The 23,686-nt window shown below is 36.0% G+C and overlaps 2 protein-coding genes and 1 non-coding gene across 3 annotated transcripts in view; 2 read left to right on the forward strand and 1 right to left on the reverse strand.

Annotated features, from left to right (window-relative positions):
• Positions 1-9,469, forward strand: part of LOC150082791 (uncharacterized) — a 30,383-nt gene extending 20,914 nt beyond the window's left edge. The window contains exon 3 of the mRNA XM_090376820.1: positions 8,701-9,469. Within this exon, the coding sequence (XP_090232946.1) occupies positions 8,701-9,328 (628 nt within the window). The 3' untranslated portion in view covers positions 9,329-9,469. The remainder of the gene's footprint in view (positions 1-8,700) is intronic.
• Positions 8,027-8,110, forward strand: TRNAL-UAA (transfer RNA leucine (anticodon UAA)). The gene has a single exon. It is a non-coding gene; the product is annotated as a tRNA-Leu (tRNA).
• An 8,526-nt stretch (positions 9,470-17,995) lies between the features above and the next one.
• Positions 17,996-20,352, reverse strand: LOC150082793 (cytochrome b5-like). The gene is made up of 4 exons (XM_090378284.1): positions 20,340-20,352; positions 19,984-20,216; positions 18,264-18,392; positions 17,996-18,077 (listed from the first exon to the last, which is right to left on the reverse strand). The coding sequence occupies exons 1-4, from the start codon at positions 20,350-20,352 to the stop codon at positions 18,030-18,032; spliced, it is 423 nt and encodes a 140-aa protein (XP_090234410.1). The 3' UTR covers positions 17,996-18,029.
• Between the last annotated feature and the right edge of the window lie 3,334 nt (positions 20,353-23,686).

Genomic DNA, 23,686 nt, shown 5'->3' on the forward strand with positions numbered 1-23,686 from the left:
GTGGAAGTAATGGTATGTATTGAACACAATAACCGTGTGATAGAAACTAGAGTAAATTTGAGAACGGATCAGTTCTTTTCTTTTCTTTTTCTTTTGAACAGAATTGTGAGGTAGCTATAGATGCAATATATTTGTGGCAAGAAAGGGTAAAGCTTAAGGTTACAAAGTATTTTAAGTGGAGAAATCTGATCTTGTTCATAGATCTGGTGATCACATTTGATACTGTCCACATTTAGAAAGAACGCACAATTAAAGGCATTATTCTTCTTATATTTTTATTTATTTTTTATTTTTTGAGAGAAATAAGAGAGGATTTTGTTTTAATGGAATGAAGATTAACGAAGAAGAAGATTAAGAAGAAGAAGAGGAGTGAAGATTAACGAAAAAAAGAAGATTAAGAAGAAGAGGAGTGAAGATTAACAAATGAAGAATGTTTAAGAGGAATGAAGATTAACGAATGAAGAATGTTTAAGAGGAATCAAGATTAACGAATGAAGATAATCTTTGAGATCGGATTATACAATGTGTGATCAGACAAACCGACCGGCCAGTTGCCAAAGCTGAAAAATATTCCATAGGAGAACACAGCTTGATTAGAAATTCTCTGCGCTAAACATAATCATATGCTTTTGAACTATCAAGAACAACCACGAACTTCTCCATATTTTTCCATATATCAGAGTTGAGTCATGTAAAAAATTTCTCATGCATCTACAATGACGAAATCCTTATTGGCTATCATTAATCATACGGACTGTTTCTAGGTAATTTAAAAGTTGCAGTTTATCGATTTTTCCATTACTTGAGAAAGAGTTGAAGGACATTAACCGACTAGCACAAATTTGTTTCTCTTAGGTAAAGTAATCAAAAGTAATATAGTACGACCTCCGTGGCGAGATGATAGTTTCTTCACCCTTTTTGGAATCCACCATCAAACCAGTGTGGCGTGTTTTATTACCATCAGTGATGGTAAGGATTTTCCAGGAACTTCACAAAATTCATAAATTGTCACAGGTGGTGTACAGACATAGAAGACTTTTGAGAGGCACAATAGGTTCAAATATAGGTGGCCTAGATTTAGGGGTTCCCCCCTCCCTAATTATTTCCATCCATTATAATACATGTTTTTTTTTTTTTTCATATTTCGGTATCTGTCCATTGCTGAGTGAAGCAAGGCAATAATATCGATTTGGACAGTGACGAAATCTATACCTGCAGTCATTAATCTTACTGAAGGTTGTAGGATAATGTAAAAGTTGAACGATAATCAATTTTTTCATTATTTCAGAAAAGGTTGGCATAGGGGAACTGAAATCTTTAAAAATAAAGATTTAAGCAATCTTATTTTGTAGTACATTCTTTGAGTTTTTGGTTATAAATACACTGTACAAGTAATACTTTTTTATTTAGTGCTTTAATAAATATTGAATATTCAAATCAGTACATAAATGTGTAATGGAGTTTGAAGAAATGCTTCTCTTTCTCGCTCGAAACTTTTTCAAACTGTTTTGAAAATTCGTGTATAGAAGTCAGACTTTGTAAGATTGAACTAAAATTGGCTTCTTCGAATTCTAATATACTCACAGATCAAACTTCCATATTGCCATTTTTAAAATGAACCTCAATTCATTTAATATGTATATTAATAATATAATTACTTTTACTACGAAAGGTATTGTTTATTACAGTAATAGGCCATAGATGTTCACATTTATAGCAATAGAAAAAATTAAAAATTCTTAGTTAAAACAACTTTAACTTCATAACTGTACACTAAAATTGTTATACATTCCTGCTATTACTGCGAATGGCTCAAGTCCTTGCATATGCTGTATATACATTTCTTGTTTTAGCATTTTTTTCCCACTTGAAACGTAGATGATCTCACAAGATGTTTCTTGACATGAACAGTACCTCACCAAACGTCATTTAGACTCTCCTATTTCACTGACATCACTACCTCTGTACTCTCATGTGATGGGAAGTTTAGACATCACGCACCTTGTCTAGTACGGAAGCTATGCCTTCCAAGATAAAATAAGAACCGCCTACATACAGAGATATGTTTTAATTGAATTTGTACTTGAGGTATGACTTCCAGATGAGAGATGAGTATTTGTGGACGAAACGTGAATGTGTAGGTTGTTCCCACGCGCACTCTGTCCTTGTGTAGAATTAGGAAATCACTCTAATCACGCCAGCTTTGAACTCCTCATGGAATATTTATTTTAGATTTCCTCCCGACGAGGGAGCGACACCTTTAGAGCAGCTGCATGCACCTTAATTACGGGGTAGCTATCGCATTTGTCTGTGCATTATTTGATACAGTGTTTCTTGTTTCTTTATGGGTTCATGTTATCACTTAGCCAAGCCCCTGTTCGCGCTATCTTTCCGCAAATGTATCTACCGTATTGCATTTGCAATAGCCACTCTGAAGAGTTGTCATGTAGGTGAAACAAGAAGACTGATTAGCTAGAAAAGAAGAGATAAGTTCTGAAGATGAATTTTAACTTACTAAAAGTATGGAACTCCTTTAAGTGTCCATTATCGCTGGCCTGTAGTTCCAACAAATTAAAAAGAAAAAAAAAGAGAGATGAATGAACTGGATAGGTTTTTAACCCCTAAATGGTTATTAATTCCTGAATTAAACATTAAATATCGCTTTTGAATTCAAAGATAAAAACGCTTCTTATACAACTCACGTGGAGTTCGTGTGCTGTAGCAGTGAACTATCGTTTTTTTTTTGTTTTCTGGTTAACTTTCGTCCATTAATTTTGTGGTTTCATATGAAAACGGTGGGAAATTAGTGATACTAGATCATTTTATTTCGGATAGTGAGAATTTTTTATGGTATCAGATATATTTCATTTGTTTGGGAAAAGAACTACTTCTTGCTTTTAGTTTAAAATAAGAATTTTCGTTGACACTTCTACAATATTCCGAAGACGACGAACACGTTAATATAATAAATTTAAGTTTGGTTCAGTGTTTAGAGACATCCGGATATTAAAAAGAAAGTTCTTTTAATAACTTATTTTCCAAAAATTTAAAACATGCTTATGAGGTCATGATATTTGCATCTTGGGAATTGTCTCTATATTTCCTTCTAGTAACATTTGTGTTCATAGTCTGGTCCAAACCAAATTCACAGCATTTATAAAGGGGGGGGGGAATACTGGGTTCCCTGGCCGAAAAGTACTTTTATTCCTATCAATCATCTTGTTTCAAGATGGCCATGATTGTAAACATCACTAATCCATTTAAAACGCTTGTATTTACAGTCCGATGTTGTGAGTAGCTGTGGGGAAAGGGGGCTGGATACTCTGATGGGAATATATTTATTTTGATTATTCATCTTTCTACGCTCCATGTCATGATTTTTTCATCTTTCTATGCTTCCATACCATGTGGAAAAGGTCTGGTTTCAAACCGTGTGAAGGGGAGGACTAGTTATTGGCTTTTCATCCAGCAAAACATAACAAAAAATCAATTTACAGAAAAAATATACTGCCTTCTCATGGTCTTGCTTGTTTCGTTGCTTTAATCCCAAAAAAAAAGCAAGCAAATCATCATGAAAGATGGAATTAGCCTCCATTATTCACCATGTTCAAAGCAATAGAGAGTAATTGGATTATTTCTACTTAGAACTTCTTTGACAAGTAATCGTTATGAACAGGATTGATCCACCAAAGACTTCAGATTTTTAAGATGACCTTAGAAAATGTTTGGATTGGAATTTCATGGATGATGCAAGGCATTTTCAATGTTTTTTTTTTTGTTTTTTTTTCCCAGGGGTTGAGTTAGCTAGTATCTGGTCGAGGTGTGGGGATTTTTTATTAATCAAGATTGCAGCCTCCATAATCCTTAAGTTTAACTTCAGTTATTCATGGTTGACTTCAGAATCCCCATATATTTGAAAGCTCATAAATGTCAAAACATCATTATCAAATATTTTGAAACACTGGAAAATATTTAAGAAGTAAACTCGCTTGGAGTAACCAAAACGTTTTGGATCACTCCCGGTCCCAAGTATCTGATACTCTGCGTTAGGCTGATGCTGTGCAAATAGCGTACGTTCAACTTAGGTAAGAATACAAACTTTTGTATGTTTGCAAATACAAGTGTAAGTCATGTTTTAAATTTTTAACACGGAAATCAACGATCAACACGCTATATCAATCTCTTTAAATTACGGATTACTTAGCATGCAGTGGGTGCAGATGAATAATTTACAATTTGTTTCGTTTAACGACGCACTTCTGTGTTTCCCCAGCAATGTGTCAAATGGATATGTACTTGTATAAAGCGTTCACAAAATATTACGGAAAAGCACTGCAAACAAATTTTTTTTTGTATTTTGTTTCTCTTCTGCGCTGCATTTAAGTTGTTTGGTAACTAGGATACTGCCCGTGTTTCTCTGAGCATAAAGTGTCATTCAGTGATAGCTTCCGTTTGTCTACTCCCGTTGTATTTTTGCTTGATTTAGCTTGAAAAAAGAAACGCTTTTTGGTCACGAGATGTGCCGAAAACATTAGTACCATACGTGATCAGAATATAATTATAACTTCCAGTACTCCTGTCGGCTTCATTATAATGATGCGCACATTTTAAAAATGGTGTTTGCTGTTCTCTGGTGATTTGCAGTACGAGAGAATAAAACTCTTTCTAGTGAAATCTGATTATGCACTATTGATCCTCTGTTCCTTGAGATCATCTGGGAGTGAACGCCACGTTTATTTTATTTATCCCGATGCACACAGTGGTAGTATTTCCGAGTGTTTCGCATGCTTAAATAGGTAGTAACATTTCGAGATTACTCCCGGAAGCTAGGTGTATTTAATGACTGAATGATTGGAATCCGATAGCTATATACATCTACAGCGATTTTTTTAGTTGCTTTTCTGTGAGGAAGGAGGGTTCAAAAAATTGAATCGAATTCTCAATAAGGTTGTTGTTGGGTTTTTAGGAAATCAGCAACTAAGGCCATATTGCTCCGTCTGCAAATTGCGTGTGTTCTGAGGTCGATTTTCTGTTTGCTGGATGAAAAATCAGGATTTCTGGTAGAAAAAACCATGCTACCATGGCCTGAGACCAACTAACCCAGCCACGTTGTGAAAAAGACCCATAAAAATTCCTCCCATCATCGACGGGACTCGAACCAGGTCTTTTTCACCTGGTGTGGGGAGGACGACGATCCCACCAACTGTTCTACCAACGCGGGCTCTCTATGAGGATGAAAGAATATAAACGAAATATTTATTTGCTTCCCTGAACATTCTATAGCTCTTGGTGGGCAATTGTCCCAGAGTTGAACAGGATCCACTGCATTCTGGTTTCGCGAAATTTTCTGTCACACTGTGTAAATGGTAGTATCTGTCATTTTTTAATGTGTATGCGCGGCCAAAACAACTAATGCTGTGAGGCATCTCTGTAAATTGCATGTATTCTATGTTTGATTTGTCTGCTGGTCGATTTACATACTACCTCTCTTGAGACCAACTAACTCAGCCACGTTGTGAAAAAATCCCACGAAACTTCTCATCGTTGACGAGATTCGAACCGGGCCTTTTCCACCCAGTATAGGGAGCATAGTGATTGTATTCACTGACATTTTCCGATGGAAATAACATAGTGTGGCTGAGCTTATTTGGAACAATCGTCAGTTTACTCACGTTTCATAACTTTTTGGCAGTTGAGATCCGTATTAATAATTAGATTTACTTTCAGCTGTTTACCTCTTCATTTCCTCAGTAAAAATACTAAGTTAGTGAGACGTCTTACACTTATCGCAAAAGATGTCTGTCAAGGATTTTTGCTGCTATGTTTCTAAGTCTAAGAGTATTCTAAGCCTTAGTCAGTTATTTAAGTACTGGAAGTCAGTGTGTTCTAAGGATAAGCAAGGTGAATACAACAATTGGTGAAATGTCTGATCTGAGAAAAAGATTGCTTTGTGGAATAGCTTTCCTAGCGTTTCTCAAAGTAGGGTGCATGATTCACCAGGTGCCTGCAGAAATGTTCATTTGCGTCCGCGAGTAATGGCCGATATTTATTATAACTATTTTAAAAATTAAGGACGTTTATAACACAAGAGCAGTGCTAGTAAAATTAAATTAATATTAAATAAAATTTTAAAACTTTTAATTTCGGCCTCATGGCTAGCTCAGATAACGATCACTGTTCTGCGCATGGAAGGAATTTTTATGGACTTTTTTCACATCATGGTTGAGTTAATCAGTTTTGTACGAGGGTTGCACTGTTTTTTACTCCCTGATTCTCTTGTAACTCTTATTTTATACCGAAAACAGGAAACAACCACAGAATAAACTTAATTTATACACAGAGTATACTGCCGCTTCAGGGTTTTAATTATCTCGATGTAAATAACAACGACTTAAAAAAACAACAACGTTTAATTTCGGAACAAAATTTATTAATAGATATATATAAAATGCTTTTTGTATGTAAAAAAGCTGGGTGGTGTCACTTGATTCAAAATGCCAAAATGTTTAATAGGAACTGAGAAATTAACGAAACTGTGACGAAATTTAAGAACTGAGAAACTAAAAATGTAACTGAAACCGAGTACCCAGTCGAGACAACATTTGTTGAACACAGTTTAGATAATTAATAATTACATTTATTTGACAAGCATTACGTTACAAACCAGTTTTGCACAGTTTGAAAAAATTTAAAAGTTTTGGCCTAACTTTTGCCCCAGTAATAGCATCTATCCTTCGTGAAACATTTGAAGCAAAGCATAAGAGGAATCTGTCTCTATTCCTCATCCAGTGCAGTAGCCAGTTCAGCTGTAAGACGGCGTATTGGCCATGCCCTTATCCTGGGTTCCAGTTCTATCGGATTCAGGTCTAGAACTTTGGGTTGACCATCTTTTTCCTCAAAACAGATTTTCACACTGCGTGCTGTATGGGATGGAGCATTATGCTGCTGGCTCATGGCGGGTACGTTTCCGTAAAACTGTCAGAGTGTGAGCGCCACGGAATTTGTTCAAGATGTCAAGGGTACGTGTCTGCATCGATGGTTTCAGCACTACAACTAACGATCCGAGTCCAAACCACGAGAAGTCGCTCTACACCATGATGTCTCCTTCTCTGAACTTTATTATAGGCACAATATACTGTATGATTCACTCTATTGATATCTTTCCTTAGGCGTTCTATTAACTCACACTCTACCTTTCTGGGATAATGTGACTCATTTCTTCAGGTTCTGTTTCTGCTGTTTCATGGTAGTAGAGCGACGAACTCGGGACCACTGCAAATGACTAATATTCATTGATGTGGTGTGGTGTGGGGCTTGTGTACAGCTCTGCTATGAACGCCAACTGTGGAGACACTCCAGTGGACACCTGGGACTCTCGCATAACGTCTAATAAGGATACTTCTCGTTCCCTTTCAGAAATTTCTTCAGAAATTGGCGATTCCTATCCGTCAATCTTTTTTGGTTTGCCTATCTGTTTGTGCACACTTATATCAGTTTTGTTGCTACATACTCTCATCCGCTGTAGTTGACGTTTCCAGACTCTATACGTGTGGCTGACGTACAGAATGATAAATTGCTGGCATCTGACGATTAAACCTTTTTTGAAACTCTATAAGTGCTGTTGTTGTTTGTTGTTGTTGTTTGTTTGTTAGGAGCATTAGCAACTAAGGCCATATTGCTCCGGGATATGCGGTGGTCAATCCTTGACCTTTCCGCATCCTCCGTATTTGATGGTGACGGGCTCGAACCCCGGTCTAATCAAGAAGCATGTGCTCCGCACTGCTGCTCCTTCCCACCTGGCTACGGAGGCGCCTCTATAAGTGCTTGGCTATGGTTCATTCTGATTGTTCGCGATATCCTGCTATTGCTTACACACTTTTAAATCTGTTGCTGCCTTGCATACATTTCATTCGCACCATTCAAATATCCAGATACTTTTGTTAGAGAAGTTTATATACAATTTGTATTGATACGTTAGCAACCCAGGTGCCCGCTAACACATGAGCTAAGAGGGTTCTTCACACATGCCAGGGTGGCCGAGTGGTCTAAGGCGCCAGACTTAAGATCTGGTCCTCGTAAGAGGGCGTGGGTTCGAACCCCACTCCTGGCAATTAAGAAGTTTTTTTTAATTATAGAAAAATTATTTTCAACATGGTGCCGTGGAAGGTTTTGTAACGTTATGGTACCTGCGTGTGTACCTGTGCACCTTACAATAAAGATCATATTTATAACATGTATCTAGTACTTATTCTGATTTTATTATTTCTTTTATGATATATTAACTTAAAATTTATTTATAAATAATCCTATAAATGATCCTCTTTTACAAATGATCCCATTTTACAAATCTTATACAAATAATCCTATATTTCCATCCATATTTCTGTTAATCACAGCCTTATTAAATTTGCTGATAATTAACACATCTTTAAATTTTCTTTTTGTGAGGTCTCTTTGCCCATTTTAAATTTAACGATTTCTTACATTCTGCGTTTCTTATTAAACACAAGATCCATCATAGTTTTAGTGCATGGCATAATCTTCTTTACCAAAGTACGATACACAACTCATGTAAATATAGCATTCCTTTTATAAAACAGGAAGTTAAAAAGAATGGTTTTCGGAGGAATCTAAACTTGTTAACTTCAATATTGGAAATGAATTAAATAACTGATTCTCAACTTTTCCCCTCTTTTCCAGAATAGTGGACTTGAATAAACTAGGCCTGAAGAGTGCCGCTGAAGAGGAGGCACGAACCCAAAGAGGGAACAGACTCGCAATGAGGGGACTTCGAACCAGGCAACTTGAAGAATCAGGTGACGAAGGCTTGAATGAAAATTTGGATGAATTCACTTATGAATATTTTGCACGTCACTTGCTTACTGAAGACCAATCATTAGCCAATGATGCCACGGATCCGCTGGACGAACTGACTGTATCGCAACCTAAAAAGAAACCGCCACCTAATAAGAAAGGTAATGCAGAAGAAACCACCAAGAAAAGTAGCGCTCCAAGCACGGACACAAAGAAAACTCGCAACAGCTCATCGAAAAGTAAGAGTGGAGATAAGAAAAGTTCAAGTAAAAGTAAATCCAGCAAGGCGCAGAGCAGCAAGAAAAAATCATCATCAGCCACCCAGAACAATACAGAAAAAAATGAAAACGAATTGCCCAAGAAAGAGAAGAAAGAGAAAAAGGAGAAAGAAAAGGACAAAGACAAAGAAAAGTCCGAAACGAAAAGTCGAAGCAGAAGTAAGTCGAAAACAAAGAAGAAGAGCAGCAAGACCGGAAAGAAGAAAAAATCGGAAGGAGCAGATGATTCAGACTGAAGTTCTTGGTACGCCACTCGTCTACTTATTAAGCGATCGTTTTGCCATGCTGACAATAGATTGCACTTTTTGTGAAGTGGTTTAGATTGATTAATTAATGTTTTCCAGAACCTCATTTGCACACTTTTTAAGTGAACAGGAAACCGGAATTAGACGTGTCACTTGAACAATGATGGAAAAGAATCGAGCAACTTTTTCTCTTCTTTGTCTGATTCTGATCTCTGAACCTCTTAAAGTACTCCATATTCTTTCAGATATTTATTTTTAACCTAAATGATTTTGAAAATAATGGCTCAATACGATTTTATGAAATGTGTTATTAACTGTAAAGCTCTATACAGATATACAGTATACATGTTTAAAAAAAAAAAAAATCAAAGTTCGTCTTTTTTAACATCCAGAATCTGTAAGAATGATGTTTGACGTATGATCCTTTTGCTGAATGTAGTAAGCTGTATAAGAAATTATACCTTACGTTCAATCTCCTGTCCATTGTGTGTACGAGTATGTGTGGGAAGGCAAAACGTTTCTATAATTTGTGATGGCTCTTTAGATGAAATGTGTACTGGAATTAAATGATGAAAGAATTTTTATTTCATATTAAACTCTTTTATTAGTTACAGTGCGATTAATGATCGATTTTTATTTACACTGTCCTTCCAAAAATTTTCAGACACTGGTAATTGATGAAAATGGGTCATATTAAAGAAATTAAAAAACCGTGGTCCCCATTTTTGGTCTAAATTGCAGCACTGATCGTTTGGAGATGATAGGCAAGCTCTTAAAAACAACTGATTGGCAAGCTCTTAAAAACAACTGGAATTTGGAGCCTTTCCTCTTGCGGTGCAGTATTCACTGCAGCAGTCAAATCAAAGTGACCTTGTCCTGTCTCATCCCAAAGGTGCTCTATGGGTTCATATCAGGACTATGGGGTGGCGGGGCTAATTGTGAAATCTTGTTTTTCCTGAAAACCAGGTGGGAACAATTCTGGTTTTATGAAAATCGTGCTGGAACTCTGAAGGTTCAATTCCATGGAGTAGTTCGCGGAGTATACCCGAAGTTGTTTAAAATATAAATAAACGACTTGATATTGAAAGTTTTCCTGCATTATGACTGGCGCCCCAGTTTGAACCATTAGCAGCAACATGACACCTCCACCAAACTCCATTTTGTGGTGAAAGAAAGCATTGGCTTTCCAGGCATTGTGCAGAAACTAACCGATCGCATTGTGAAACCCGAATTGTCGGGTTTCACAATGGAATATTGGATCATTTTTCAATGTTACAAGTTCTCAGGAACGATGGGCAGTACATCGTTGTGCTCTGTAGGGTTTCACCGTGGTTTAAATGTTGAATCATCCTTGGTATGCAGCAGCCCGCACAGACAAATTACTGACATGGTAACCTACAATGATACCCATTTTAAATCCACAATCTTAGCAGCTCATATTGACTGGCACTGGTATACGTAATGTTCCCCGCATACGTTTATCCCTTTTGTTTGCATACGCCAGAGCTTGAATCGTTCACTTTCAGAAGAGTGTCGGTTTACTTTTTGAGAGGACAATATAATTTAAATATTAACGAAGATATTTCACATTTACTTTATTTTTCTGTTTACCTGGTTATAAGGTACATATCTAGTATAGAGTACGAAATTTGAGAAATACAAATTTTAATTATTTTATAACCTGAACAATACGGTTTTATAATTCATAGAATAATTTCAGTTAATCTCCATATTTTTTTTAAAAATATAAGCAGTTTACTTGAAACTTATTGACTTCTGCTGTTGGATAATTAGTGTACGGCTATACCCTATAGTAATTACCTGCTTAACTTCTTGCGTGATTCAGGTAAGTAAAATTCAGTCATTACTTTCAGAATTGGGTTATGACTTTTAGAGTGTTTTGTTTACTATGTAGGTAAATTTGGCAGTGGGCGGGGATAGAAAAAATGGAAATACGAACCAATTATTACAAGGCGCTATGAAACTAATGACATTCATCGACTAAGCTTTCCCATTTGGTTAAACTTTCCATATATATAGAACTTATCTAAATTTCAATTTAAATTAGGTGAAATACAAATATTTGGTTTTGGTAATTACTGGAATAAACTTGAAAGTGGTACTCTTATTCAGCGAATTGAACTTGGGATAATATTAATGACAGCTTATAGTCAAATAATACTGGCTTGCGACTATGACATATAAATAAGTCAAATATGAGATTGAAATAAGGTCATTACAAGAGTTTATGAATAATGGCGTGTCAATCTAATGAGGACTTTCAGAGACACAATGCTCCCATTATACAGTGTGTATATATATATATACTCAGTGATCACTGAATTGTGATCACCTGTCTAATACCGTGTTGGGCCACTATTCGTACGGATAACACACGGATTCGCCTAGTCATTGAATTCACTAGATATCTGAAGACGTCTGTAGGGATCTGTAGCTATGCTGCCTGCAAGGTTTTCCTCACTTCCCTTTACAAAATATCCGACAGGTCTCATTTGGATTGAGGTAAGGCGAATTTGGAAGCCAATGAACATAGGTGATATCTTCACCGTGTTCCTCGAACCACTCACGCACAGTGCGTGCTCGATGACATGCCGCATTATCCTATTAAAAGATCCCGTTTCTGTCCGGGAAAAAAATGCAACATGGCAGAGTGCACATGGTCTCCTAAGAGCTGCCAGTAGTCCTCACCACTGAAACGTTGATTATAACGCACTAGGGGTTCTAGTTCTTGCCAGATAAACATACCCCATATTAAGCAACCACCACCACCACCTTCCTGGATAGTGGGCACCATGGATTTGTGTTGTTTGCGCCTGAAACGAAAGCGTCTGTCGGCGTGTTGCACCAGGTTTTTGGACTCATCCAACCAACACACTTGTTTCTATTCCGCCAGTACAACGCGCTGCCATTCGCTCACTACGAAATCCTTTACAATTCTGTCCGCGTGAAGTGGCTTGACCCGTTTTACACCATTCTTTGTTCACTTTACCCACAGTGGGCCGCTAGAAACCAACAAACGTGCCGTTTCCAATATCGAAGCGCCCGATGCACTAGTTCTCACAATCACGTTCTTCTGAAACTCTGTGATATCTTTACTAGTCCCATAACTGCTACTTTATAACTTTGACTTGCACGACCAGATGCAAATTACCACTGCTCTAGCGTAAGGAAGCTGTTCGGCTTTTCATACTCCGGGCTCTGCGACATAGTCCATTACAGATAGGATGGTCACAATCCAGTGATCACTGAGTGCGTGTGTGTACACATACACACATGGGTAGCACAGTTGGTATAATCAGTCCGCCCCATACTTGGTGGAAAAGACCTCAGTGGGAATCCCGTCAATGATGCGAGGAATTTTTAAGAGCCTTTTTTACAAGGTGGGTGAGTTAGTCGGTCTCATTCGAGGTTAGCATGGTTTAGTTCCTTCAGGAAACTCAGGTTTTTCGTCTAGTAAACAGCAAATCGACCACAGAACACGTAATTTACAGATATATTATATACGGCGCAATATGGCCTAACTTTGTGATGCGCCTAACAACCCTACGACCTAGCACCAGAGTTGTAAATAGCATTTTCTTTTTAATACAATTGTTTTAATACGATTTTTAATATTGGTCAGTATATCCCTTTCTCTCATATCCTTCTACTGTCATAATTATCAAAAAAAAAAAAAAAAAAATCAGTTGTTTCCTTCGACCCAGCTGTATATGACTCACTGATGACGAGACTATGGTATTGCGAGGTATGAAAAGCACGTGATGGTGTCATCGTCGCAAGATAAAATTTCAAGGGAAGGAGGTCCAGGTACATTATTTAAATTGTATCCAATGTAATTAATATATATACTGTATTTTTCTCCATAGGGAGTCAATGCCTAGACGTCAAAGTCAAGACGTCCATAGAGATCTGCAGCCATGCTGCCTGCAAAATTTTCTGCAATGTCGGAATATATGACGTTTGTGTGTCCATAAGTCTCATTCCCGGTTCCAAAAGATCTCACAGGTGTTCAATTTGATTGAGGTCAGGCGAATTGGGAAGCCAATCACTGAGTGTATAAAATTTTATAAATTTCATTTAATGCTTTCATTTTTTCATTTTGAATGGTTTACGTGTTTTGCAAAGTGACAGAATAAACTTGGAAAACTCATGACCGAGTTCTAAAGATAATAAATGTGCATTTGTTTCATTTAAAAATATAAGATTTCTTTCAGTAGCTGTGGCAGCAATTCGGTAAGAATTATAGTTGTCAACTGTACTCTATAAATATTTCGTTTCCTGATACGCCATCTAGTGAATAAAAAGTTGACAAATTTTGGAACAGTTTCCAAATTTCAAACTTAAAAATTCAGTTTTATTTCTTTAATTATTTACTTATTTCTTTCTAGTTTTATTTTTTCTTGTTGCCCAGAGATTTTCACTATTTCGTAATAATAATTTGGAACATGCAACATTGACTAAATATTTAAACATAACGAATATTTATATATAAATAAATATTCTTATTAGAAGCATTTCGAATAATTAGGAATAATATCAGATATTTTAGAGTGATGTAATTTTCCAGTCTTTGCTCTTATTTTTAGCAGATCAGTTCGGAAAGAGAACGTAATGTTAACTTACAGAAAATAGATAGCAACAGCTGAAAGATGGCATTCATTGCATGAATATAATATGGGAATTTGCCAAGTTTATTTTGTCGTTGTTAAAATTCTTGGCACTCATGTATAAATTTGAAATTTGTATTTGTGCTTATGCGACATTTGGCCTTATTCTCCAATTCCTTTTGATTTATCACTCAGTTTATTTACCAATGCTCAAATTGGTGACTATTTGAGGGAGCATTCACGAACGCATACTTACTTTTTTTTGTTTTTCTTTTATGACAGTAAATAAACATTACAAATCATGTCTTTTTTATGCTGATGACAAAAAAAAAAAAAAAAAAAAAAAGAAAAGAGATAAAAACGAAGAATATTTGTTTCGTATTAAAATATGTAATTTTATTTTATTTAAAAAAATTAAAATGAAACGTTAAAAATATACCCATGTTCACTTACTAAAGTTATTATTATTACTATTGGATTTACAGGAACTAGAACAGTTTTCCTTTTTTTTTTTTTTTTTTTTTTTTTTCTTTTTTCTTTTACGTCCTTGTAATTATTTGGCAGATAGGTGTAGTTTCTCAAAAGAGACCCGCGTGAGTTTATAAAAATTAATGGTATGTTGTGTTTTGCGTGCCTTAAAATTAACCTCAAACTTCTGAGTTGTGCACATATATGAGGTCACGATCAATAGACCGCAAGGTTACTAGAAAAAAAAAAAAAAAACTATATTTTTATGATTTACTGAAATATTCGTTCTATCAAATCTGCTAAAAGTGATTCTGGAATTATCAGGCATGCTTTATCTCTGATTTATGGTTAGTAAAGGATATTGATCATTTAATAAGATAAACCGTGTAAACGTAGTTCAAATAGCTGTCTGAGACTTGTCTAAAAAAAGAATATGAACCTTGTTTAGTCTTTCATCAGATTTCGATTGTAAAGGGAATGAATTCATCCCCTTCCCCTTTGCCAGAGAGAGAGAGAGACCTGGAGAGAGCGTAGGGATTATTAGATGAATGCACTTTTTAATCCCAACAGCGTGGTTTAAAATAGAGAACCACTTTAACCTCTGCACGATAAGACAAAAACGTTTCCTTACAAAATTCAGATATAATAATCCCTGGTCTGTGTTGAAAAAAATGGGAACTCCACTTTTATGGTCCATGTTAGAAAATTTTCGAGGATAACCTAATATTATTTAACATATCTGATTTATTGATGAAGCGCATTTCCATCTAAATGTATATCTTAATAAACAAATTTGAGTGTCTGGGCTACAGAAAATCTATCACATTTTCATAGAGAAACAGTAACATTTAGAACGATGTTGTGTAGCGCACTATTTTATATTCTGTACTTGTCGGAACAAACGAAAGCCTCGAAACTTGGGGTTTCATCCAGCAAAATAGGCAAATTGACCATAGACCACACCCACGCAAACCGACCATAGAATTTCACTAGAATTTGCAGTTTAGTGACTATACCGACACCTCGAAACCTTACTTGTTTTAGCAAAAAACAGAGAAGCACGTCATGCGGATTCAGCAAATACCATCCATTATCTACAAATCATTCAAGAGAATTTCATATCAAATCGTCAGGGTATGATGTGTTGGCGGTGCGTGTTAACCGTCAAAGAAACTAAGGCTAAGGGAAGTTTCAGTATATTGTGCATATCCGTATATTCGTGTGTATAATTTCTTGTATTCTTCGGTTTGCTGGACGAATAATCCGAATTTCCGGAAGCAAAACCCACCCAGCCCTTGCCTGAGACCGACTAACTCATCTATGTTGTGAAAAAAATCCATGAAAATTCTTCGTATCGTCGACGGAATTCAAACTCAAGCCTATTCTATCTGGTGTGAGGAACGGTGATTATAACCACTCGGGCATGTCTTTGAGTAATCTCCAAACGTATGCATCACGTAGGGTGGAGTTTTGAGATAGAAGAAAGTCATTAGTACGAGAAATCGGAGTGTTATAGAATATCTTTTCGAGCAAATACAAATTTATATGACCCGTGTTTCAAGTTCATCAAAGAGGAGTTCTTTTTCAAGGAAAAATATTTCTATTCGCTTAAAAGCGTCGTGGACTGTCCTGTATATATTTACTGCCAAGTTTCTCGAACATAAAGTTATTGGACAATCAGGTAAACCGATAGTACTGATATAAAATCTTGTAAAAATTAAAGCTATTATCGGAAATATCAGATAAAAAAATACTGTCACGACCTATTGAAAGCATGGGTTGTGTAATTATAGGTAAGTGAACAATATATTATCGGATAAATAATGGATACGAGATCAACAAAAACTTTCTAGGTAAACGAAGGATGTCAGAGCCTTTTAATTGTAATTTTTAAGAACTCAGTTATTTTTGAATTCGGGTGTTTTTACAGGTATATTAGGTCACATAAGTTTCCAAAAATACAGTTTTACGGTTTTGTATACAATGATGTGAAAATCTCTTAGCGAAAAGGTTTTACAGATTTAACAGATTCGAAAAGATTTATGAAACAATCCATTACTCTGCTAAACAATTGTTGCATTCAAAAATGAACAAGACCTTTATTCCTTCGGGAAATATATTTATTTTTAATATGATTACAAAATAATGCTGAAATAATAAACATAAACATATTCTTCTAGTATGAAAAAAATTACCTTCTCTTATTATTTTAGTTAAAGATAGACAACTCTGATATTTCGGCGTAGCCTTTAGCTGACCTCGCATATAAACAGTATGACAATAAATATTGTTGAGTATAGTTTCAGTGATGAAATAGCTAAAAGAAAATCGAGCAGCTGTTTTAGTATCACACAAAGCAAGATATTCTCCACCCAACATTTTCAAATGATTGCTCCAATCATTAGGAATTAGCAGGCAGACTACCGTGCAATTAATGATGCAGTTACACCTGACCATTATCAATTGAAATCCTCTTCGTAAAGAAAAGGTGATCGCCAGAACTGATGTTAAATCCTATCCTACTGGAAATCACGTCAGGATAGAAGCTGTTACTGTGGCGGATACGAAAACCTTGCATAGAATAATCCTCTTTGAAGGCAAGAAATTTTTCACTCTTCAAGACAAACGGAATCATCAAATCTAGTTTATAATCATAGCTCCAGAGATGTCACATCTTATTTCGGTGATGGTTTGAGATAGAATATGAACTACGAAGATAACAAAGCTACATGTCTCTGAATAAGGAATTAAAACATTTTGCAAAAGTTAACTTTTCAGACATTTTGGAGAAGAGATTTCAAAGTCTGCTCGTGTTCAATGGAGATCTTTGAGCATATGAATCACTCCTACTGATGAGGCCAAGACATCACAAATAGGAGTTTGAACTATGTCCTGAATTTATCCAATGTCATGTCTTTGAAATGGCCTTCTGTGAGCTCTGAATCGGAAGCCATGATAGGTGAGAGCAGCAGCAGCAACTAATCTTTCATTATACATCGTGTGCGTAACGCGACGGATGAATATCTGGTAGATTCAATCACGTGCAAAATCCATTTCGAGTAATACTGTTGAATTTTGTTTACTGATATATATCAATAAATAAATTCTACACGACAGTATTCTGTTTCTTTTATGGTAATTAAAATACGAAAGAAACAAAAATAAAACTTACAACAGTATTTATGGCTGTACTTTTCTTATATAAATTCTGCATGAAATTATCCAATATTTATAACAGAGAAAAAGATTTTTTTTTTCTTAGAATGCAGTGCCATGCACAATCTTAGAATCTCGGTAATTCAGGATTGTAATGAATACTGCTTGGAGACAAATGCGAGTTGATGTAATTTACTAATCAGATGAGTGATCACTTTCTAAATACCATGCATTTCATTACGTTTAAAGTTCAACTTGAACTTTTCCTTATTCAAAGTAACCCACTGTTCCTTGAACATTTTGAATGCGAAGAGATCTCCACACAATCTGTACGCTTCCAGTGATGAACATAAATTATGGAATTAAATATAAATACAGTATCAATTCGCAGTACTAAATAATGTTCTTTGAATGGTGGGAACAATGCTTGATTGCGATCTTTAAAGTGACAAGGATAACGTCCTGGAGTATAAATTCAGTCTCTGACTCTGCAAAGAAACAAGCGAAAAAATTAAATCTTTAACAGTTGAGTGAATGTCAGTTTACAATGCAACAGTATTTTAACAGATTAATCTATAATAAGTGTGGAAATAAATGTAAATTGATATCAATATTATGTTTGTTTTAAGATACACACAATCTTTATTTTACATTTTTTTTGTCTTATAAATTACCTCGATTAGTATTCCTATGCAATACTTCTGTAACTGTTGTATCGCTGTGTTGCTATGACCTGCACCATGAAATGCTATTGTAGCATCTCGGCCTGCATTCTCCAGAATTATATCCCTGCCTCCAGGGTGCTATAATTAAAAAATAATAATAATAACTAAATTGTAAAAGGAAAATCAAGTAACTTTGCACATTTCAATCTTTTGCAGAAAAGAACAAATTCAGAGAACAAAAAAACGAATATGCCATTAACGGCAACGAAGATAAATGTGCGTACATTTATTTATGTAAATATTAAGTTTTTTGGCGCCATCTTGTGTCATATTTGGAAACTTTTTCTTTAATAAATAAATAGCTGGAATTAGTCAATAGTAAGATAACACAGCGATCTATTAAAATTTAATGAACTACATCGCATATAATTTAAATAAATTAACTGAAAATTCATTGTTATATTCCATTTATATTTTGCGCACAAAGAAAGGCATAAAAACGCATTTTTAGCGCAATAATTTGATTCTGACACTTAAAATAATACAATCGCATTATAACAAGATAATCTTTTGCGTTTCTTACGCAGGGTTCTAATTTCATATTCAGAAAAAAACTATATATATATATCGCTGACCGAGATAGATTGTCCCTAGACCTATCATCAGCGGAGGACTCCATCCTCTTTACAGAGAGTGACTCATCAAACAGACCTAATTCCAAGAATTTTTTTAAGGATCTATAGATAGATAAATAAAACGTCATACATCAATAAAAAGGTTGATGTTGGTTGGGGCAGCCGAACGAGCTGTCACCCCAATCATACTCTACAACTGGCACACACACATATGGTCTGATTAAAAATTCCAGGACTACATTTCTTTAAAAACTAAACAAACACATCTCCCTCAAAACACCTTCCTCCTGATCGAAAAGTGATCCTAACGCCCCAACCGCTTTTGGAAGTACTTTTGAAATTCTAGTTTGAGACGGAATTGAGCTGTTGCATCGTGTTTCAATTATTCTCTGTAAGTCCTTTTTTTCTTAAGAGGAATTTTCAGTTTTTGGAACAAAAACAAAGAAAAGGGTCTGGTGGTCCTCGTGGATGGCATAGTTGGTAGAATCACCGTCCTATCCACACCGGGTGGTAAAGACCTGAGTTCGAGTCCCGTCAATGACGTGAGGAATTTTTATGAACCTTTTTTCAAAACGTGGCTCAGTTAGTTGGCCACAGGCGAGGGTAGCATGGTTTTTTTCTCCCGGAAACTCGGGTTTTTTGTTCAGAAAGCAGAAAATCACCACAGAACACACGCAATTTACAGACAGCATATACGCAGCAATATAGTCTTATTTGTTGATGCTCCTAAAACCCTACTACAACAACAAAGTTCTGGTGAGCAAAGGCTGGGGGGATAAGGTACCACTTTAATGGTCTTCTGCATCAAAAACTTGCAAATTGAATAGGTGGTATAAGCAAATGCGGCATACAGAGCATTAATCAGTGGCTCAGTTGTAACGGTTTTATTGCTACTGCTTTTTAAGCATATCTCATAACAGTGTCGTTTTAGTTTACCTATAAAATGTGCTTTATAAGTTTGGAAGGGAAGGAGGATATAAAAAACATGTATTGCATATTTTTCACACTTAAGAGAGAGCTTTAAAATTTAGGCTATATGCATATGTATTCATAATTATTACTCTGAACCTCATTTACTACTGTAAGGAATTTACCTCTTTCAAGAAACCAGTGACGTTATACACTCGATCACAGACAATAATCCAGCAGTCAGTAGATTCGAAGTGTTCAGCAACTTCCGTTAAAGTATACTCTGATAAGCTGATAGATGGACTCTCTTCGCTTGTAGAATAAGATTGGGAATTAGGTGTATCTATAGGTTTGCTCCATTCTTTATGCTCTGTGGGTATAGAAATCAAGGTATTCAGGGATTCCCTCATCTTCTTACCTAAGGAATTAATACAGAAAACATCTAAATTACTAATATGTTAAAATAATGGCGTTGCAATATGTACACCGATGGTAAGTATATCTGAGAATGTTTTTTTAATTATTGCCTAGAAGTTCATACCTGTAGAAATCATCGCCTTCTAAAAATAATACGCCAATTTTTGATGTTAATGTGTGTGACGCCTTGAGATTTATCCTATTTTATTCTCAACTTGATTTAGTATATAAAACAAACAGTATCAAACTTTGGGTAATACTCGAAATTTTGTATGAGAATTTATTTATATTCAGCCTAGGATAACTGCAGACAACGTATGTCTTCTTAGTTGTCGTTTTAAAAATAGGATGATGATAATTACACTATACTACTTTTATATTTTGTAGAGAAGAAATTACACAGAGCTTAAATTTGTAGTGGACAAATACAGACTACGTGTAAATAACAGCCATGAAAAAGTAGCTTCGAAAAGTGACAACACGATGAAATTGATGATGGTATGGGATCATATTATGTTTTGCTAAAACTCCATTTCCAGGACAACAGCAACTCCATGACTGCACTTCTGGAATTTCGCAGTCTGAGAGGACTGAGCACTTTCACATATTGAGTCGCTCAACTTGATGAAGAGGTTTGAGTTGACAGGTGTTTTATCTGCAGTTCATGACAGAATATGGCGACCATTTCAGGCGCGTACAATTGACGAAATCATTGTTCTTATGCTCGACAGTGTAGCAAGTGATCAGCCTCGGCTAGTGGCAGAGTAGTTTAACGACAGTTGCGGTCCACTGTTCGCAGTGTGATAAAGCACGCGGTATTAGATATTGTATATGATCCACAAAGTGTAGCAGCCGATGTTATCTCATTTCCAAAAGGGTGTCAAATTTGTTCTCTATTTTCTGTTTAGCAGTATAAACACCCATAACTGTAGAGACGGTCATATTCGTATCCGGTCCACGAAATTTTACTATACCGCATAATGCGTTTACTACTAATTTTCACTGGATCTTGCTTCTTCGAGGAGGTTTGAGCTAATGGTTCTTCGACAAGTATCACAAAAGATATATTATTTCTCCATTCAGCATGTTATTCCTAGCTGACAAGCAAGAAATTTCTTGGACAAAATCGATTTCATGCATAATGAGGAAAACGCAACATACTGCTTCGTCTAGTAACATAACTGCTTCATGACACAGTCCCAGTAATCCATGCAATAGCTGGTTGTGGAGTTATCGCAAAGACAATTCATTACAGAAACATTTAGACTGGATAACTTGAATGTTAGCATTAGAAGGAATGTTACGAATATTCTGTAAAAAATGCCACATTTACAGTGCACTTCCCAGAACTCATTTATACGCTTCCAGAATCTTATTCAAATTAATTGGCTATCGTTTTGACTAAGTTCACCATGGTATCATTGAATAAGCTTTGTTACATCTAAGAACTTTTTATCATAACCACTTTTTTGGAAAGAAGTGACGCCGGTGCAGCGCCACTTCTTTCCATAATGTGAAATTTCTTTTCTTCATACCATTCACTTTCATATGGTCTGAATTCCTCTTCCACAATTTAGCCCTATACAACTAATCATTTTTGATCTTCTGATCTCTAGAATAGCGCCGTCTAATTATAATCACTTTGGTATCTCAATACTCTTACAAGTTGATTTCCATCTGTATCTAGATCGTATGTATAGCTTAGTTTAATTTTCAGCACTCACCTCATAGTAATCCGCTTAGCTGGTGGAGAGTTTTACCACATACATGATGGTTATAGGATTCTAATAACTTACAGGGATTATGGGTTTAAAACTAAGTTATGGGCTATAAAAAATTTTTAAGAAAGGAAAGTGCACCTTCCATTCTATGGTTGCCTAATTAAATTAAATTAAATGAAGAAAAAAATAGAAGCTAAGGACTCCTTAAAAAATCAAGAGTCAATTTCCATCTGTATGCAATACAATCGTGCAATTTTAACCTCCTGATTTTTTTGCAAAACAGCTTGGATCTTCTTTGATATACTATTTCGATTAACACACTGCTGTCCAAAAGTTAAGTTAGTCATTTTTTATACACCATTGCATAAACAAAATTGGACGTGGTGATGTATTTTAGCATAAATCCAAATATGATGTCAGAATACGATTTTAGGTTCCTGAAAATGCAAATCACAAACCATAAAAGTGCTCATTGCAACAGCATTATTCATTTTCAATCCAACATAAACACATCTGATTAGGCTGTCTGCGTTGAGAAAGGTCTGAAAGGCAGCTTTTTAGCATTAGCATTAGAATTAGCATTGGTAGAGGCATAAAAAAAAACCCTCCCATTTCACCCCTCCATTCATTTCCAAATGCCTGTCCAGCTCAGCCTTAAATTTATTTAGACTATCAACTTTCACAACAAAAGATGGAAGTCTGTTCCACCAATCAACTACCCGCTGGCTAAAGGCGAATTTCCGCACAACTATTCTACAACTGTCTTTCCTCAATTTGAATATATGCCTCCTCAGGTTCTTAATCTGAGTAAGAGGAAGAATCCCATCAGCATTCAGCTTGTTCAACCCATTAAAGGCCTTAAACACCTCAATGAGATCACCTCGCAGGCCTACTCTCCAGGCGTTGCAATTTTCAGAACTTAAGCCTGTCTCGGTAAGAGCACCCCTTTGTTCCCCTCACCAATCTTGTTGCCCTTCTTTGTACTCGTTCTAGCAACTCTACATCCTATCCTTCCTAAAATGAGGCCTCCAGATCCGTACACAGTACTCTAGGTGTAGTCAGGACACACCTAGAGTACTATATACTCTTATACAATTGCCTTATACAACGGGATAATCATCTCCCTGTCCCTGTTAGCAAAATTCCGATACATCATTGAAGGAGACTCCATGACCTGCCCTGGCAGCCCGTCTGCACTGTTTAGCGAACTTCATATTTGACTGCACAATTATCCCCAGGTTAATTTTTAATTTCCACTTCCCTGAGTGTAGTACCACACAGTTGGTACGTTTATCTTCGGTTATTGCTACCCATATGCAGTACTTTGCATTTGTCAATGTTAAACTTCAGTTGCCACTTCTCTGCCCATTTGCCCAACTTATCTAGATCCAGTTAGAGTAGCATACTGTCTTTACTGTCGCTAACAACCCTGCCAATCCTTGTCTCATCTGCAAACTTGGACATTAAACCTGATATACCTTCATCAATATCATTGATAAATATACAAAACAACAATGGGCCCAACACCGAACCCTGGGGAACTCCGCTAATAACATTTGTCCACAAAGAACAGTGTCCATTGATTACCACTCTCTGTCGTCTCCCACTCAACCATCCCTTTATCCATTTTAACAACGTACCCTTAATGTCACACCTCTCCAATTTGAACAGCAGTCTTCCATATGCAACAGTATCAAAAGCTTTCCTGAAATCCAAGTATATGATATCAAAATTATTTTTGACATTCAGC

The sequence above is a fragment of the Mastigoproctus giganteus genome, chromosome 7 (assembly GCF_048544385.1).
Source record: "Mastigoproctus giganteus isolate SK-2022 chromosome 7, ASM4854438v1, whole genome shotgun sequence".
Classification (NCBI taxonomy): domain Eukaryota; kingdom Metazoa; phylum Arthropoda; class Arachnida; order Uropygi; family Thelyphonidae; genus Mastigoproctus; species Mastigoproctus giganteus.